Raw genomic sequence first — 20,672 nt, forward strand, 5'->3', positions numbered from 1 at the left:
TTAGTTGACGGAGAGAATAAAGCTTCAATCGTACCTTCATCAACCGGAATAAATGCTCAATCCGCTGTCAGTTCGCAACTGAAACTTGTTTTTTTATCTTTAACTTTTTGGTTAACATTGAAACGGCAACCCAAAAGAGTGTTTTAGCTGTTTCAAGACACAGGCTTAGCTCCTTCTTTTGAGTTGCTTTTCAGTCTAAAATGACACCGGAAGCGAACAAATTGTCGCGTATACTGTCCCAAAAAGACGTCATGACAAAGTTACATGCAAAGCGAAAGAGACTTTGACGTCATTTACTTTTGTTCGGAATTTTCCGTCTGTTCCTAGCTTGTCAGTGAAGACCTGACGTGAGTAAGCTTACCCAAAACGTCTTTGTTCTCTATTCACATTGTAGCTGTGAAATAATCAGTCTTGTGTCTCGGTCGTGTAGGTACAGAGTTTGCTTCTGCAATCATTGTGTTCGTGTTGATGACGGCTTCATAAGACAAATCAGCGAATCTATCTTTCTTTCTTTATTTGGTGTTTAACGTCGTTTTCAACCACGAAGGTTATATCGCGAAGCGAATCTATCGCGAGGAAGACGTTTATGTACAAATCACCGAACCCAACCCATTATTTTTGTGCATTTTTCTGAAGAATAAACTGCATGTGGTTAATTTCATCCGTTTAATGCTTGTCGAAACGAGCCATAATGCTTTAGAATAAAAGATTTCACGCATTGCTTGGCCATCTGATAACAGATGAGGTCGCAGTTTGTAGGTTTAATCTATGAATCGGCCAGAGATAGATCTGCATTTCAGATTATCAACAGCGGGTTCATGGTCGGAATCAAGAGGTCAAATTTGCGTGGCTCCCAATCATTTCATAAAAGATTTCCATTTTCTTGTTTCTACGGCTGCGCAAGTTATTTTGCCTAGGTCATGGCCGAACTTTAGGCCTACGGAGAAATATCGCTGGATATTATTTTCTCCCAAGATTAACAGAGACAAAGAAGGGAAGTCATGCTATATATGAATATATCGATGACCCGAATAGGCACTCTGCATGGAGAAGTAGAGTAACCCATTCACTTATTTGCATTCAACTGATCAGCGTATTACGGAGCATTTTTGACCACATCCCTGCATGTTCGTCTAAATTCCAGTAACGGATATCACTTTAACTTGTCGATACCAAAATGGCGTCTAACATTGACATTTGATAAAAACTAGCGACACATCTTAAATGAAAAAGTTATATTTTCTTAGGAACCTAATTAAATACTTCCTTATCCCACCCCTTTCTTTTTCACCCCTTTGTGTTGGTACAGGTATTCTCAAATAATCTTCCCTAAAATGATCACCCCAAACAATCGTATCTGTAGAGCTGGTAGATCTGAAGAACAAGGTAAAAAGCATTATTTCACACGCATCAACCATACCCAGATAATTCACGTACCTTTGCGTTAAACACAGCATTGAACGTGTTGGAAATGAGTGCAATGAAAGCAGTCAGCATGAGGATGTAGGTCAAAATTATGAAGAGCGTGAACAGCAGGACGGCCAACCACGGTTCGGAGGCCTCGTGCAGTATTTCCACATTGGTCTGTCCAAGCATTAGGTGAAACATGGTCAGCATCGTCTTGTCGTAACCGTCAAATTCCTTCGGAGGATTGGGCAGAAAGACGGCGTACATGGCAGTCGAAAAGGACATATACACGATGAAGATGACACTCGAGAATCTGTTGAAAAGGCCATACAACTTTTTCTTTATTGTCAATTATCTTCTGTGTAAAGAAATACATACATGGCCCTTTAATCTAAGCACCAGAGAATCTTGCCAAGCGTGATTTTCAATAGTACTGAACTATTGTTGAATGAGATTTTTCACGTGACATTATGAAGTTGTCGCTGTGTGTTCTGTTCTGTTCTGTTTTATTATGGAGAGCGTCTGAGAGATTGCATTTTAAACTCGAAAATTTAAAACTAGAAAGTGCTGGTTGATTAACTTGCAATACAACCTTTCACTTTTTAATAGAAGCTGGACAGATAAAAGGGTTGAAACAGCGTGCTACACCCACCAGCAACGCACCATTACCTGATCAAGTCTCCGCTTAGGACCTCCTGCAGCATGATGGTGAACAAAGAGAACTTTCTGAAGGGTCGAAGGAAGAAGGTCATGAACCACCAACCCATCACCAGTGCCAGGATGACAAAGTAGGTGCTATACGAATCTGGTGCAGCCCAGTACCTGAAACGTGAACATACAACACATCCGTGTCTGGAAACAGCTAGAACAGTCTTCTGGGATGCCGCTACTATTTTGACAAATAAGTGAAAAGAAGAAACAAGGAACAGCGGCAAATTGACAGCGGATTGTGCATTGTTGCCGGTCAATGAAGGGAAGATTGCAAGCTTCTACACTCCATGTCCAGCTCCAGAGACAGGTTTGTAGCAGACGTCAAACAAAATTGTGTGCCAGTCTTGTGATGACGATTTTGTCGTTATAAATCATCTGTACGTTGTGAAGACATTTCAAAGCAAAATCTAGCTTAGATGGGTCATTTGTTAAAATGTCTTAGTTAAATCCCATTAAAAATCACTCGTCTAACATGATTTGGAGAATAACCCAAGTGTGTGTAAGTTACATTTCAGATTCATCCATGGAATCGCGTGGTATCTCGTCACGACACCATGAACGAATATGATATGACGCCACTCTCGACAGAGCCTCGAGTGACGTCATCATATTCATTGACTCTGTCTCGACAAGATACCACATTTTTATTCCCCCCTCTGCTTCTTTCTCTCTGTAAACTTGTAGGGCTAGTTATTTTTCGGTAACTTACCCAACAACCAAAATCACTTACCCAACAACGGGCCTGAATCCTCGATAGCTCATGGGTAGAGACTGTACACATTGTGGATCTACTTTTTGCGACTCAAAAGTTCAGAACACTCTAATGTACAAAATATACATTTCTGGAGCAAACAATACAACCATACCGCATTTAAACCAGCAACTACAGGCTTGAACACATGAATCTCAATATAAAATCCATGAGTTTGGTTGTTTTCTGAATTCAGATCTGCACATTTTGTATCTACTTTTTGCGACTCAAAAGTTCAGAACACTCTAATGTACAAAATATACATTTCTGGAGCAAACAATACAACCATTCTGCATTTAAACCAGCAACTACAGGCTTGAACACATGAATCTCAATATAAAATCCATGAGTTTGGTTGTTTTCTGAATTCAGATCTGCCGTGCACAATCGTTTATCGCTAGCAAGATTCCAAGGAAAAGTAACTCTCATATTTTGTCTAGCGACACAAGTAGTTCCCCTTCCAGATTTCGGCTGCATCGACAAGACTGCAATCCGACGGTCAGTTTTCAACCATATTTCATTTTATAAACAGATCACACGCAATCAATTGCAAACATTTAATCAACTTAAAGAATATGCAGCGGTTTCATACACTATTTTGCCCCAGAAAACTGAACTTCATACAGTTTTTAACGTTGAAACACGGGTGTAAAACTTCGTCTGCTAGTCACATTCGAGGAAAGAACACTTCCTGAGCGATACCAAAACATGAACAGAACATACACTATCTGCCTTTACCGCCACAGCAGAATGACAACATAACTGTGTACTTGATTTTAGTTCAAAACATGGAAACTGACAAGAAGTGTTAGCAGAATTGAATGATTTGCACGGAACTATACAACCGCGCATTAATCGATCGCCTGCGCAGGTAGACTGGTTGGGTGAATATGATTCGATCAAACTTTCGCACAAAAACTCCTCTTTTCTGTGAATAACTGAAGAAAGGAGGAATAAAGAGGTTACATACCTCGTCTCAGTGATTATCAAAAATAATGGTCTCAGTTCGCGGTCATGAAAAAGCTCGCTGAAGCTCGCATTTTTCATGATCCGCTAACTTCGACCATTATTTTTGATAATCACTGAGACTCGGCATGTAACCTCTACATATATACTTGGGTTATTCTCCAATGCTTTTTTGGCGAGTGATTTTTTATTTTTATTTAAGTAAGACATTGTAACAATACAAATTGATTTCATTAATAATACTGTTTCTATCCTTGGCCTGCAGAGAAAGAATTAGAAATACTTGCATATGTTGATTGTCTACGTTCAGTACATTACAAGTTTTGCAAAATACATCACTCGCGTAACATGAAAGCCAGAGAATGTGACATGGGTTTAAATATTAACATTTAAAAAAAGACACAAATGTATACTATGTTTTTGTTGAATGTCTGTATCATTATCAAACTGGAGTATTAATAGCAGTAAAGTAAAAAGAATACATTCTAGTTGCCGTTTAATAAACATTATAATCATTCAGCACTGAGAATTCATATCACAAAATGGAACCCAGCTCGGGAGAATAACCCACTCACACAACACACAAAGAGGCGTATAACCACATGTACTGTCATTCTCTTACCAAACAGAGTCCCCACTGAGGCCGATGGCAAGAAGTACGAGCAGGATTCTGTACACACCGTTGTGGTGCGTCAAGTCAAAATGATACCAGTATCCCCGTCGTATGCGCAAGATCTCCCACGTGAACAATCCCAGGGAAATCAGGAAAAAGACGATTGATAAGGCCAGTACGAAGTGTTCTTGTGCCTGGCCAAGTATCATCTGTCCGTCGATGATTCTGCCATCAAACACGCTGGCGTTGTTCTTCAGGAGGATCACTTGGCACTTGTTGACAGTATACACAATCAACAAGGATAAGAACATGAAATAAAAGAGCCCAGTGATCCACACCCACCATCGATATTTCTCCCATTTTTTTGAGATGATCTGCTTCACAACAGGGTTTTGAAGTAATTTAAAAGCACCTTCGACCGGCGGAGATCCGCATATGATCTCCAAAACAGATTTTTCTGAAGACAAAGTTCCGCTGCTTGATATGCCAAACATCGTGGCATCGGAGTTCGAAGCAGAACTAGCCGGTGTTAGCTTCGCGTGTCTGCTTGCTGCCGGATCTATCTCCGAGATGTCGTAGTCGAGGTAGTCAACCAGTCCATCATTTTCACTCAGCTTTGAATAAACGCCTGCAATAAATGTAGGGTACATTTTTCTTTCTGAACTGACTTTTCAGTAATAATGACTAACAAGTCGCGTAAGGCGAAAATACAACATTTAGTCAAGCTCAGACCTGTCCACCGCTCGTGGCAAAGGCAGTGACATTAACAATCCAGAAAAGCGCGGTAGCGGTTGCGCTGAGGAGGATAGCACGCTTTTCTATATCTCTATTCTTTTTAACTTTCTGAATGTGTTTTTAATCCAAACATATCATATCTATATGTTTTTGGAATCAGGAACGGACAAGGATTAAGATGAAATTGTTTTTAAATCGATTTCGGAAATTAAATTTTAATCATAATGTTTATATTTTTAATTTTCAGAGCGTGTTTTTAATCCAAATATAACATACTTATATGTTTTTGGAATCAGAAAATGATGAAGAATACGATAAATGTAATTTTGGATCGTTTTATAAAACAACAATTTTAATTACAATTTTCAGATTTTTAATGACCAAAGTCATTTATTAATTTTTAAGCCTCCAAGCTGAAATGTAATACCAAAGTCCGGTCTTCGTCGAAGATTGCTTGGCCAAAATGTCAATCAATTTGATTGAAAAATGAGGGTGTGACAGTGCCGCCTCAACTTTTACAAAATGCCGGATATGACGTCATCAACGACATATATATACACATGCACACACTCACTCATACTCACACTCACACTCACACTTACACACACACACACACACACACACACACACACACACACACACACACACACACACACACACACACACAAACACACATACACACATACACAAAACTACGTACACATATTACCTTCGAGAGAAAGGATGAAGTCGAACAATTCGGGCTGCATCAGTTCTGCTGCTAGCATGAGCGGCGTTCGTCCTTTTTTGCTTTTCATCAACCAGAATGTGCGAGGCGAGAGTTCCTTACACAAGAAAATAACAGAACAAGGAAATGAGTTTAAAAAAAAGGATATTGTTTATTCTGCTGTTACAACAAGCATAATTTCTATTCCAGTGTTCCTTTGGATCCAGATGGACCATCCATAACGTCACAATAGTACTTCATAAGCAAGGGAGATCGCCCTTTACTCTGTGTGTCTATGTGCTTCAAGTTACGCAACTTGACACGTGCAGGTGCACTTAGGGCAGCTGCCCGTTTGGAAAAATGCCAAATTTCATTTACTTTAATGTAAGGAGTTAAAATCTGCTAATTTTTTTGCGAATTAATTTCGGTCTGTCTCCGGGCAGGAAAGCGTGGACCTCGAACAGGCTCACGTCAGGTCCCGCACGTGAACTAATTACGTCAAAAGCCTACATGTAAATCTATTAGTCTCGGCGAGAGGGAGACATTATAAGATGTTTGATGGGTTGTTGACAGACCAGCTTTTTTGTCGGTCCGAGGGGGAGCATATCGTCTTTTGTTTCATATTTATTGACCAAGGCCGAAGGCCGCGGTCAATAAATATGAAACAAAAGTCGATATGCCCCCCGAGGACCGACAAAAAAGCTGGTCTGTCAGCAAACCACCAAACATCGTTTTTGTCATCATTTTGGTAGTGAGAAAATAAGTGCACAATCAACCCAGGGAGCCATGCTTTGAAACACGGGTTCCGTGCTGATAACCACACGAGTCCCGGTTTGATAACCACTGGCAATCAAAGCTGGCGTGTGAAAGCAACTTTCTGTGTTTTTGAGTTCATTAAATGTTGGGATGAATATGTCAGGTTTGAGGATGCACAGTTCTGTAGGTTCATCTCGGTATTCCACCCCCTCGGCTTTCTGTTGTAAATATTAAGCTGATTGTTCGAATGTGGAAGCTACGTTGGGTCAAAGGTCACAGAAGATTTGCGTCGTGCAGCGAAGGAAAGAATCGCGATCTTGTTTCCGACTCAGTACCTCTTTGTTTTTCATTAGACCTGTCATTCTGCTTGCTCGGTTTTGTTAGATGTTTGCATATCTTGTTGCTATTTTCGTTGCTTTTATTATTGTTTCTTATTTGCCCTTCGTTTATCGATTCAACGTCTTGTGCACGGGTCAACATGTGTGTGTCAGCGGTCGTTTTACTTGAACTTGACGTTCGTGTTTCTCCGAACGTCTGTGTATCGAAACACAGATACACGCACTCCATGACTTTGTAAGAAGACAAAACATATCGGTAGGTTTCATTTGTTTGTGATGAATGTATGACCTTTTAAGAAGTAGTTTTGACTAAATGTTTTAACGTAGAGGGGGGAATCGAGACGAGGGTGTGGTGTATGTGTGTGTGTCTGTGCGTGTGTGTGTGTGTGTGTGTGTGTGTGTGTGTAGAGCGATGCAGACTAAACTACAGGACCGATCTTTATGAAATTTTACATGAGAGTTCCTGGGTATGATATCCCCATACGTTTTTTTCATTTTTTTGATAAATGTCTTTGATGACGTCATATCCGGCTTTTCTTGAAAGTTGAGGCGGCACTGTCACGCCCTCATTTTTCAACCAAATTGGTTGAAATTTTGGTCAAGTAATGTTCGACGAAGCCCGGACTTCGGTATTGCATTTCAGCTTGGTGGCTTCAAAATTAATTAATGACTTTGGTCATTAAAAATCTGAAAATTGTAAAAAAAAACAATTTTTTATAAAACGATTCAAATTTACGTTCATCATATTCTCCATCATTTGCTGATTCCAAAAACATATAAATATGTTATATTTGGATTAAAAACAAGCTCTGAAAATTAAATATATAAAAATTATTACCAAAATTAAATTTTCCAAATCAATTTAAAAACACTTTCATCTTATTTCTTGTCGGTTCCTGATTCCAAAAACATATAGATATCATATGTTTGGATTAAAAACACGCTCAGAAAGTTAAAACGAAGAGAGGTACAGAAAAGCGTGCTATCCTTCTCAGCGCAACTACTAAACCGCTCTTCTTGTCAATTTCACTGCCTTTGCCGTGAGCGGTGGTCTGACGATGCTACGAGTATACGGTCTTGCTGCGTTGCATTGCGTTCAGTTTCATTCTGTGAGTTCGACAGCTACTTGACTAAATGTATTTTCGCCTTGCGCGACTTGTTACATTTAGTCAAGTTTTGACTAAATGTTTTAACGTAGAGGGGGGAATCGAGACGAGGGTCGTGGTGTATGTGTGTGTGTGTGTGTGTGTGTGTCTGTCTGTCTGTCTGTCTGTCTGTGTGTGTGTGTGTAGAGCGATTCAGACTAAACTACTGGACCGATCTTTATGAAATTTGACATGAGAGTTTCTGGGTATGATATCCCCATACGTTTTTTTCATTTTTTTGATAAATGTCTTTGATGACGTCATATCCGGCTTTTCGTGAAAGTTGAGGCGGCACTGTCACGCCCTCATTTTTCAACCAAATTGGTTGAAATTTTGGTCAAGTAATGTTCGACGAAGCCCGGACTTCGGTATTGCATTTCAGCGTGGTGGCTTAAAAATTAATTAATGACTTTGGTCATTAAAAATCTGAAAATTGTAAAAAAACATATTTTTTTTATAAAACGATCCAAATTTACGTTCATCTTATTCTCCATCATTTGCTGATTCCAAAAACATATAAATATGTTATATTTGGATTAAAAAAAAGCTCTGAAAATTAAATATATAAAAATTATTATCAAAATTAAACTGTCCAAATCAATTTAAAAACACTTTCATCTTATTCCTTGTCGGTTCCTAATTCCAAAAACATATAGTCAAGTTTTGACTAAATGTTTTAACGTAGAGGGGGGAATCGAGACGAGGGTCGTGGTGTATGTGTATGTGTGTGTGTGTGTGTGTGTCTGTAGGTGTGTGTGTGTGTGTGTGTGTGTGTAGAGCGATTCAGACTAAACTACTGGACCGATCTTTATGAAATTTGACATCAGAGTTCCTGAGTATGATATCCCCAGACCTATTTTTCATTTTTTATATTTAGTCAAGTTTTGACTAAATATTTTAACATCGAGGGGGAATCGAAACGAGGGTCGTGGTGTATGTGCGTGCGTGCGTGTGTGTGTGTGTGTGTGCGTGCGTGTGTGTGTGTGTGTAGAGCGATTCAGACTAAACTACTGGACCGATCTTTATGAAATTTGACATGAGAGTTCCTGGGTATGAAATCCCCGAACGTTTTTTTCATTTTTTTTTTATAAATGTCTTTGATGACGTCATATCCGGCTTTTCGTGAAAGTTGAGGCGGCACTGTCACGCCCTCATTTTTCAACCAAATTGGTTGAAATTTTGGTCAAGTACTCTTCGACAAAGCCCGGGGTTCGGTATTGCATTTCAGCTTGGTGGCTTAAAAATTAATTAATGACTTTGGTCATTAAAAATCTGAAAATTGTAAAAAAAAATAAACATTTATAAAACGATCCAAATTTACGTTTATCTTATTTTCCATCATTTGCTGATTCCAAAAACATATAAATATGTTATATTCGGATTAAAAACAAGCTCTGAAAATTAAATATATAAAAATTATTATCAACATTTTTTTTTCGAAATCAATTTAAAAACACTTTCATCTTATTCCTTGTCGGTTCCTGATTCCAAAAATATATAGATATGATATGTTTGGATTAAAAACACGCTCAGAAAGTTAAAACGACGAGAGGTACAGAAAAGCGTGCTATCCTTCTCAGCGCAACGAATACCCCGCTCTTCTTGTCAATTCCACGTGCACTGCCTTTGCCACGGGCGGTGGAGTGACGATGCTACGAGTATACGGTCTTGCTGCGTTGCGTTGCGTTCAGTTTCATTCTGTGAGTTCGACAGCTACTTGACTAAATATTGTATTTTCGCCTTACGCGACTTGTTTGATAAATGTCTTTGATGACGTCATATCCGGCTTTTCGTGAAAGTTGAGGCGGCACTGTCACGCCCTCATTTTTCAACCAAATTGGTTGAAATTTTGGTCAAGTAATGTTCGACAAAGCCCGGACTTCGGTATTGCATTTCAGCGTGGTGGCTTAAAAATTAATTAATGACTTTGGTCATTAAAAATCTGAAAATTGTAAAAAAAAATATTTTTTTTTATAAAACGATCCAAATTTACGTTTATCTTATTTTCCATCATTTGCTGATTCCAAAAACATATAAATATGTTATATTTGGATTAAAAAAAAAGCTCTGAAAATTAAATATATAAAAATTATTATCAAAATTAAATTGTCCAAATCAATTTAAAAACACTTTCATCTTATTCCTTGTCGGTTCCTGATTCCAAAAACATATAGATATCATATGTTTGGATTAAAAACACGCTCAGAAAGTTAAAACGAAGAGAGGTACAGAAAAGCGTGCTATCCTTCTCAGCGCAACTACTAAACCGCTCTTCTTGTCAATTTCACTGCCTATGCCGTGAGCGGTGGACTGACGATGCTACGAGTATACGGTCTTGCTGCGTTGCATTGCGTTCAGTTTCATTCTGTGAGTTCGCCAGCTACTTGACTAAATGTTGTATTTTCGCCTTACGCGACTTGTTTTTTGTTTACTTTTGCCAGTTTGCCAGTTCGTTTTTGGAACTTTGCAAAGCAGTGTCGTGTCGTCTGTTTAGGTCTGGGGAAACACCAATGAAAAGAGCCGAAGAATCCTCGAGCGTTTCTTTTGGGTTTGCTTTTGATTATCCATGTATAACCTGCTCCCTGTAACCGGGGATTTATTCCCCGGGGAACATGATATTTATTTCCCAGGTGCTTGTGAATGAAAACTCGTGAAAATGATGACAATATAAGATGTTTGGTGGCTTGTTGACAGACCAGCTTTCTTGTTGGTCCAAGGGGACCATATCGTCTTTTGTTTCATCTTTATCGACCAAGGCCGAAGGCCGCGGTTGATAAATATGAGACAAAAGGCGATATGCTCCCCGAGGACCAACAACAAAATGCTGGTCTGACGACAAGCCACCAAACATCGTTTTTGTCATCATTTTGGTTGTGCAACAAAATGCACAATAACCCACAGGGAGACAATTTTTTAGAATCCAACTCCGGGCCACAAAGCATCGTCACAGTAGCTCGAGATAACACGTCAACCTTGTATGTGACGTCAAACGTAGCTTGTTGACGCTTTTCTTCCAGTCTGAAAATGTACAGAGCTGCGATCATACGTGTGAGTTCAGTAAGTGTTGAGCATATTTCTTTTATTTTTAAGTGTTTATGACTTTTCGTTGTGGATTTTGCGATTACAGAGATACGTTGCAAATTGACCATGAGTCGCCGCAGTAATTATCAACATTGATTGGGTCTTTGAGAGTGAATGCTTACAATCGTTGTCCTCGGAAACACAAATCCAAAGCCGCGATGGTTCCACACATCAAACAATCAGCCTGATTGGCTTTTACTTTGACAACCCACGTTTCACCTGAAAGCTCAAACCCATTCACCACCTCGATTTATTGCATGGGGAACATGAGATTTATTTCCCAGGTGTTTGTAAATGAAAACTCGTGAAAATGATGACAATATAAGATGTTTGGTGGCTTGTTGACAGACCAGCTTTTTTTGTTGGTCCGAAGGGACCATACCGTCTTCGGTTTCCTATTTATCGACCAAGGCCGAAGACTTTTGATGAATATGAAAACAGAAGGCTATATGGTCCCCGAGGACTAACAAAAAAAAGCTAGTCTGACAACAAGCCACCAAACATCGTTTTTTGTCATCATTCTTTCTGGATGGCTTTGGTTTCCAAAATGAAACACACGATGTTGAAAGACATATGAAAAGAAATATGAAATGATCGCCGTTATAGGGCCGTGTGAGACGATATTCAATCACAACCCCCGAATTCCCTCACTTGTCTATCAGAAATTAATATTCTATCTTACAACCACATACAATTGTAAACAAAGTTGTAATGAAAGAAAAGACCAACACCTTACGATGAATTGATGATGTGTAGGAATGAATGGAATTACGGAATACAATTATCACATGTTTTTATTTATTTTATTTATTGAAGATGACATCATAACATGTCAAAGAATGCACGACAACATACATTGTCTTGTTCTCAAAAACAACCACCACACACACACAAAAAGGAGTATTCTTGGAAGAGACCACGAAGTCTTCGTTTTCTGGGGTAATTCTAATTCATTAAACTTATCTTACTTCTGGTTCCGAGTGTTGCATGAAAAGATCGTGCATATACTGCATCATGCCTTTCACTTTGTCTGCCATATTTGGCTTGTCGTGTGCGAAACGAACGAGAGAGTGAAGAACGGTCTCCCCAAGGTTGTTACAACCGAGTAGCAGTTTTAGTTTTTTGTCCGTGCCCATCTCGTCCAGGAGAGTCTCTACCATATCCTTGTTGAAAGTCAAAGCGGCAGTTGAGAAAGGTAGCTGCCCCATCATGACAGTTTTGCTGAAATGAGATCCAACCGCCTGCCTCACACACACACACACACACACACACACACACACACACACACACACACACACACACACGTTACATAATAACAGTCATAAAACACAGGAACAGAAAATTAAGTCGACGTTTTCAAACCTCGACAGTTTTTTAATCCTTGGCCTTTTTGTAATCTTCGACCTTCTTCGAATCATCGACCTTTTGTCCCCTCAACGTTTTGCTTTTGACTATTTGTCACTTTCGACCTTTTGTCGCCCTCGACCTTTTGACTCTTGACCTAATATGCTCTCGACCTTTTGTGCCTCGACATTGTTAAAGGCCCAGTCTGCCTCAAATGGTTTACAGAACGATTTAAATCTTCTCACGAAAAAAGAAGCTCTAACCTTATGGAACACGCTTACAATAGCATTTAACAGCATTAAATGTTCGTTTGAATGGCTATTTAGCTTGCGTAAACCACACACCAGATTTCGTGGTTTATTTTACCCCTGAGCCATCGTGAACCCGTGTCACACACTTTCCTTTTTTCCCAATGTCGTCGTCAGTTTGTGATTTCAATGCAATTCGCTATATCTGCAATAACACGTAATTGTGTACCTCTGAATCTAAAATTCAACAAACGACTGCGAGTCACACGAACTCATCAGCGGCGGTTAGCTTCAAAGCAAGCGCTATGCAGAAACATTCGTCTGCTTAAGGGGAAAATACACCTGCGCGACTGCCACTACATTACATGCTGTGATAGGGATTATGACGAGTACTTGGCCTGGTTTTATTATGACGCAACGTACGTGTAGCGGGCTGGGGAAAAAAGAAATCGGTGGCGCGGCTGTGCTGCCGAAAAATACAATCAAAGATGTGGTCTATTTATGACTTTCCGGGGCTACGAGGTTGAAAAATAGGGATAAAATCATGTACAGAATTCTGTACAGCAAACGCTACCCGAAACCCCACCTATACGGCGTGTATGACCTTGAGAGCTTCAGTCAACGCTTGAATTTTGCAGGGATAACATCCGGTTTGCTCTCTCAAGATTGATCATATTTTATCTTCAAGAGAGATCAAGGGGAAAAAATAAACGCCCCGGTGAGGATTCGAACTCACGACCTCGAGACTTCGTGTCTGATGTCCTAACCACTAGGCTACTGCGCCAATTGAGAAAAAGATGGGAAAACATTGATATGAACTCATGTTATGTTATTATTAAAGCAGCATGATTTATATCTCTATCCGCCCACTGTTCAGAAGTAAATACATGTATAACTTTTTCTTTGATGTCTGTTTTCAAGTGCACAGACCTTTGGCGAGATTCAATTACTGTTCTTGTCATTTTTCTTGCATGTTGTAAATAGAGATATCGCAGTTATTTGCATGGCGCGAATGTCGTGTAGCGTGACGGTGTAAACATGTACTGCGATTCCGTGAAACATGTTTGCAAATAAAGACAAATTTGAATGGCAATGTTTACGTTTTTGCAACGCATGAATGGTAATTCAAGCGTAGAATGATATAAAATTATGATTTGTTCTATTATTGACAACACTGGTGGAGTGGCCTAGCGGTTAAGACATCGGCCTTGAGTTCGAATCCCTGCCTAGTCGTTTATTTTTTCTGGTCGATCCTTCTTGACAAGTATGCTCAGCTCTGAGAGAGCAAACCGGATGTTACCACTGCAAAATTCAAGCGTTGACTGAAGCTCTCAAGGTCATACACGCCGTATAGATGGGGTTTCGGGTAGCGTTTGCTGTACAGAATTCTGTACATGATTTTCAGCCTTATCTTTTCAAACTCGTAGCCCCGGATAGTCATAAATAGACCACAGCTTCAATCCTATTTTTTACGCGTGCAGTGTCATTGCAGCTGGCAACCAACCTATCAGGGCGATGTATTTCAAGGGGGAAAATCACCTGGAAATGACAGCCCACTTCGTCAACATCACGGGCCAAAGAATCTAGACACAGCCATCGTCGAACGCTGAAGAAGAAGAAGAAGGGGGAAAATCTGCTCTTTTGTCAAAGAGGAATTCGAGTCTCTTCATGTCAAATTTTGTCAACGCTTGTAGACGGCCATTTATTCATAAATGCTTCCCAGGTGTTGCGCGTGTGTTCATGTCATGCATAGTCAGGTCATCGTTACGTTTTAAACACAGTCATTTTAGTACACATAGCAGTTACTGGTCACCAAAGATTTTAATCGCTGTGAGATCGCATCGATGCGTTCCACTTTATATCTCTTCAATTGTTAATTTTATTCAGTTGTATCGTTGGTGTATTGGATACGACGTTGCACTTAGAACCCGGAGGTCAGTGGTTCGAACTCAGCAAGTTCCGATTTTTCATTTAAAAAAAGAAGTGTTTGAACAGTACAAAACAATTTTGACACATGCTTTGGATATCAATCAATCAATATTAATGTGACACATGTATTCTTTATTTGTTTTTAATTTATCTACACCTACCCCACAGAACAACTTATACATTTTAAACAAACACTACAAGGACAATAATTCAAATTGTCTCTGAGAGTAGAAAGGTTACTGTTTCCAAAAAATGCAATCACTTTTAAACGAAAAAAATCCGAGTTATGTCAAAATCCTTGGTAGTAATGCTCAATACTTAACTTCATTAAAATAAATACAAATTAAGTGTTCGTGTAGCGCACTTGAAGGGAGAGAACTTGCAAAGTGTAATGTCAACTCGGAATTAAGCTTCCCTGTTTTTTCTCGCTACACCCGCGGCATTGACGCTGTGTGTGCGAACTCAGGTACACGTAGCACGCATGAATGTTTGTGTTACAAACTGTCAATTTATTTTTTAAGATTTTAAAAGTTAGAACTAGCCCAAAAACGAGGCGTCCGATTGTGGTACTAGACAATCCAGCTGGCCACGCAAAATTAAATTATTTGAAAAATGCTCGCTCTTAACGGAGGGCACCTAGGATGTTCTCAAGCGGTGAGTGTTTAAACGAAAGGGTGTTTGTACTGTGTGTAAAAACCCGACAGTGTCTGTGACCAGAAACTGAAGGTTTACGTGAAGCTGTGTGTGCCTTTAACCTCGACCTTTTGTCGCACACCCCATACAAATAGATTAAGAAACACTGTAAACTGAAGACTTCCACTTTTTAACACATTTTTTGTAACCAGTTGTGAACACTTTGTGACAAACTATATAATTCTTGTGGAAAATGTAGAACACATGGTCAACTTCTTCTTCTTTTTCTTCTGCGTTCATGGGCTGACACTCCCACGTACATTCGAGTTTTCGCACGAGTGGATTTTTTACGTGTATGACCGTTTTTATCCCGCCATTTAGGAAGCCATACGCCGCTTTCGGAGGAACATGGTAAACATTATTAAGTGTTTGCCATGTATGCTATGCTATGCTAGTAAAATGACATAGTATTCCACACAGTCTTCACAACTGGTTACAAAAAGTGTGTTCAAAAGCGGAACACTTCAGTGTGCAGTCAAACATATATGAAAAGTTACTTTCTTCTGCCCAAGTCAAATATATAAATTAATCTATTTCACTGACATCCCAATACCATAATCTCATCCACACAAATCTTACTTTACTTACACAAAGCTGAAGCAAATATTCCACAACATCGCTTGCATCGTCCTGTTTGTCATTTCCTTCAAATTGTTTTGTGAGTCGCATGAGTTCTTTAACACATTTAATGTCACCTCTGCTGACTAAGATATGTAACGCCGTCTGACCACTGTAAATCCCTGTTCGTTTCTTGAGCAGCATGTCTGGTTTGAGGGTAACCATGTCTTCCAACACACTATGCTCTGCATGTTTCTTATGGACCGCTGCCCACAGTTGAAGAACACAGTCATTTTTAATATTGCCATAGAAATGTTCACGATGTTTAGTGAGGTTAAACGCAGGGTCTTCTTCTAAACCCAAAACAAACGCTTTTTGCGCGATGATGCTCGCTTTCCGTGCTGACATGTTCTTCTTTAGGATCTTAGAAACAAGCTTATCAACATGTCAAAGCTGTCCAAAAGCATTTAACACTGAAGTAATGCACTGAAGGTGAGCTGGCAGTTCGTACACAGGTCGAATCACTTGCTGATGATGTGCACAGTTCACTTGCTGAGCAGAGCATTCCCTGAAATCATCATCATCTTCATCATCATCATCATCATCATCATCATCATCATCATCATCATCTTCATCTTCATCTTCATCATCATCATCATCATCACTACCAGCCCAACCACAACCCTCATTACTTACAACTAGAACAATACAAAATGTTTGATGGCGTTTTTGTCAGACCAGCTCCTTTGTTGGTCAGAAGAGAGCATGTGGTCTTTTGTTTTATCTGTATCGACCGAGACCGGAGGCAAATTGGTGTGGACATGTTCTAGGCAATACTATGCAATGAAGCGATCATGCGCGTTTTCCTTTGCTAATACAGCAACTGTAGCTCTTGGCCGATTCGCCTCCAAGTTGACGTGAATGTGGATATATGGGAATGTGGATATATACATTCAATCACTGCTAGGTGGTTTTTTGGACCCTTTAAAATTCGGCATTAAAAATATTTCACATTCATTGAACAACACTTTTGAAGAGATCGTTTTCAAAGATTGTTGTACTGGGTACCTGTGTGATTTGTGTGTGTTTTGTTTGATTCCCCTTGAATGTATAACCAAGTAAGAGTTACCTCTCTTTGCTTCTAGAAATTTCCTTAACAGTCCGGTTACTTTTTCTTTCTTCATTTCTTCTTCTCATAGGAGCAATAGAGAGTCTTGGCGACCACAGAGAGACACACAGACAGACACACCGACAGACACACAGACAGACACACTCTTACATCCATTGTTATATATATTAGATATGGTTATTTTTGGTGCCAAATTCAAGACAAATCCCTTCCTAATCTTCTGAGTTATTGTCGAAATAGGGCAAGCGCGACCTCTTTATTGCTGAGCTCGGCGAGCCGCTTCTGACCTGAGCACAGCGCTGTGGTCCATAGTGTCATTGGGATGAGAGCGCTTGCCTTCAACGCTGGCGTACGAGGTTTGGTTCCCAATCAAGTCGACATAATGTTTTTGGAGTTCTATAGTCTACTGGGTACCTGTGTGATTTGTATGTGCTTTGTTGGATTTCTTTGGATTTTTAATGTGTTGTTGTTGTTGTTGTTGTTGTTGTTGTTGTTGTTGTTGTTGTTGTTGTTTAATTTTGTTTTTATTTAAAATTTATTTTTCAATAATTGAACTTCCTTGAACTTGGAGCTGCAATCATGATTTCGCTATAAATAACGGGTGGTAAATCTGTCCCGGGCCTTCGACACAGTCTGGAAGGAAGGGCTGCTACTGAAGCTTTTGCATGCGGGCGTCCGTGGCAAGATGTTCAAGTGGCTGAATGATTTCCTCTTCATCAGAACAGCAAGAGTGATGGTAGACGGGACGACCAGCAACCTCGTGAAGCTGAGAGAGGGTGTCCCACAAGGCGGAGTGATCTCCCCTACCCTTTTCCTCGTCTACATAAATGACATCACAACAACGGTGCCAAGACATGTCTCAAACACCCTGCATGCGGATGACTTTGCAGTCTGGTGTGCAGAAGAACACACTTCCACAGCAACACACCGTATCCAGAACACCATCAATAGCGTGTCCAGCTGGTCAGAACACTGGGCATTGCAGCTGAACACTACCAAGACGGTCAGCACTCTCTTCTCACTCTCCACCTTCAAGGAAAAGGTCCTGCTGAAACTGAAAGACCAAGCAGTCCCACAGGTCGACACGCCAACGTTATTGGGAGTCACCCTGGACACACGTCTGACGTGGAAGCCGCAGATTGAAGCGACAGAAGGAAGAGCGATGAAGAAGCTCTCGCTCATGAAGAAATTGGCAGGAACCCAGTGGGGCGCAAACTCTGGCATTCTGAAACAGGTCTACACAGGCGCTGTCAGACCGGTCATGGAATACGCCTCCTCAACATGGACCACTGCCTCCAAAACCAACAAAGGAAAGCTGGACAAAGTCCAGAACATGGGGCTAAGGATCATCCTCGGTGCCATGAAAAGTACACCCATCCAAGAAATGGAGAAAACAGCAGACCTGGAACCACTCGAGGACAGACGAGAGTACAAAGCTGTCCTCCAGGGAGAGAAGATGAAGAGACTGACCACTCACCCACTTCACCAAAACCTCAACAAGGGCACCAAGACCAGGCTGAAAGAAATAGCCTCAAACATCAGGTCAAGGACCTCCAAACGGAGTATGCTGAAGCTCTGGAAGCTGACCCCAGCTGCTGTGAGACACTCGTCTCAGACGTCTGGGCCCCACGCAAGAGCTTCCATGAAGTCAGAACAGATGTACCAGGACTGACAGCAAAGGGCGAACAGTCACCACATGTCCAGAAGGCCCTCGCCATGGAGATGATCCAGGACCGCTACCCACTTTGCACTTGGACTCACGTCTACACAGACGGCTCCTCAGAGAACGCCGTAAGGAATGGAGGCAGTGGCGTCTACATCCGTCGCCCAAACGGGACCACCACCTCCCTCTCCGTCCCAGCTGGTGACCTGAGCTCGAACTACAGGGCCGAGCTCCACGCCCTCATCACTGCAGCGCAGCAGAGCACGCAGCAGGGGAAGACCGCAGTCAGCAAAACATCGTCCTCCTCACTGACTCCCAGTCCGCCCTCCAGTCCCTTCTGTCTGGCCCCACTGACCTCCCCACCAGGCAACTCGACAACTGCCTCAGCACCCTGTCTCAACACAACAAGGTGGTGCTCCAATGGATACCGGCTCATGTCGGCATTGCCGGCAATGAAGAAGCGGACAGGGTGGCAAAAGGAGGTGCGAGACTTCCCCAACCACACAACTCCACCTCGTACAAAGAAGCCAAGACTCTTCTACAACGGAAGAAGAAAGAAAACTGTAAAAAGAGAAACGGAGACTACAACCCACAGGAAGACCCCATCAACAAACTAGACCGGAGAAGCCAAACCACCATTTTCCGTCTAAGGACAGGGCACTGTGGACTGAAGAAACACCTCAAGAGACTGGGCCTTGCGGATGAAGCACACTGTGAATGTGGCTCGGAAGAGCAAACTCCGGAGCACATTCTCCAGAACTGCCCCCATCTAGAGACAATACGCCAGAAGTTCTGGCAAGAAGAGACCAGTGTTGGAGCCAAACTCTGGGGTCCTGCCGACGAAATGCGCAAGACTGCGGACTTCCTGGCAGCCACTGGTCTGAGGATTTAGCACGGCCATCAACATCGAACGCAGAAGAAGAAGAAGAAAACGGGTACCTGACCCAAGGGACGAGGTAGGTGAAGGCAACAAAGGAGATGACTGCATGAGACCATGGCAATGAGTTCGCTACGTCCACAACCGACTGTGTCAGTGATATTCACCGACGGGTTAAATAGTAGTTTTGTATAACAAGAGGAACACCTAGCAGTGATTTTTTGTTAGAATTAATACACACTCGCGTAGGACTCATCTCAAACTGACATGTGCATGACAAAATACTGTTTGAACAGAAACAAACAAACAGACAAACAAGAAAATAAACAGTAGGTTATCAGAAAAAAGACTTTGCAAACCAACTGCTGTCCAATGATCTATCCGCCCAGCATTTTGTGGGTATTTAAAAGTCCTTCAATATATAATATGCTATCTGTATTTATCTAAGGCACCGACTCAAAATTCAAGGAAATGTACGCACGAAGCGTCGATTGAGACACAACCACACTCGTGCACACACACACACACACACACACACACACACACACACACACACACACACACACACATACACACACACACACACACAGACACACACACACAGGTACTCACAAACACACACACACACACACACGCGCACACAAACACGCACACGCACACACAAACAAACACACACACACACACACGCGCACACACACACACAAACACACAAACACCCACACCCACATACACACAAACAAACACACAAACACACACGAGCACACACAAACACACACACCCACACACGCACATACACACAAACAAACACACACGCACACACTCACACACACACACACACACACACACACACACACACACACACACACACACGGTTGTTCTTGATCATGAACTGGTTCCTACGTGGTACAGAACCGGCGTGGGAGCTACCAGTAGTTGTACAGCGTTGGGCCAATAAAGTGCTCTCCAGTCGATCTGTTATGGTATTGGGATGGTAATTTTTGTCCAGTGCCTTGACTTCGGCG

At 41.2% G+C, this 20,672-nt stretch overlaps 1 protein-coding gene across 1 annotated transcript; it reads right to left on the reverse strand.

Annotated features, from left to right (window-relative positions):
* Window positions 1-1,410: 1,410 nt before the first annotated feature.
* On the reverse strand, window positions 1,411-16,537 carry LOC138953347 (transient receptor potential cation channel subfamily V member 6-like). The gene is made up of 4 exons (XM_070325180.1): window positions 16,012-16,537; window positions 4,458-4,720; window positions 2,077-2,229; window positions 1,411-1,720 (listed from the first exon to the last, which is right to left on the reverse strand). Exons 1-4 carry the CDS (start codon window positions 16,387-16,389, stop codon window positions 1,411-1,413), a joined length of 1,104 nt encoding a protein of 367 aa, XP_070181281.1. The 5' UTR covers window positions 16,390-16,537.
* Window positions 16,538-20,672: the final 4,135 nt, after the last annotated feature.

This window comes from Littorina saxatilis, linkage group LG1 (assembly GCF_037325665.1).
Source record: "Littorina saxatilis isolate snail1 linkage group LG1, US_GU_Lsax_2.0, whole genome shotgun sequence".
In the NCBI taxonomy this organism is placed as follows: Eukaryota; Metazoa; Mollusca; class Gastropoda; order Littorinimorpha; family Littorinidae; genus Littorina; species Littorina saxatilis.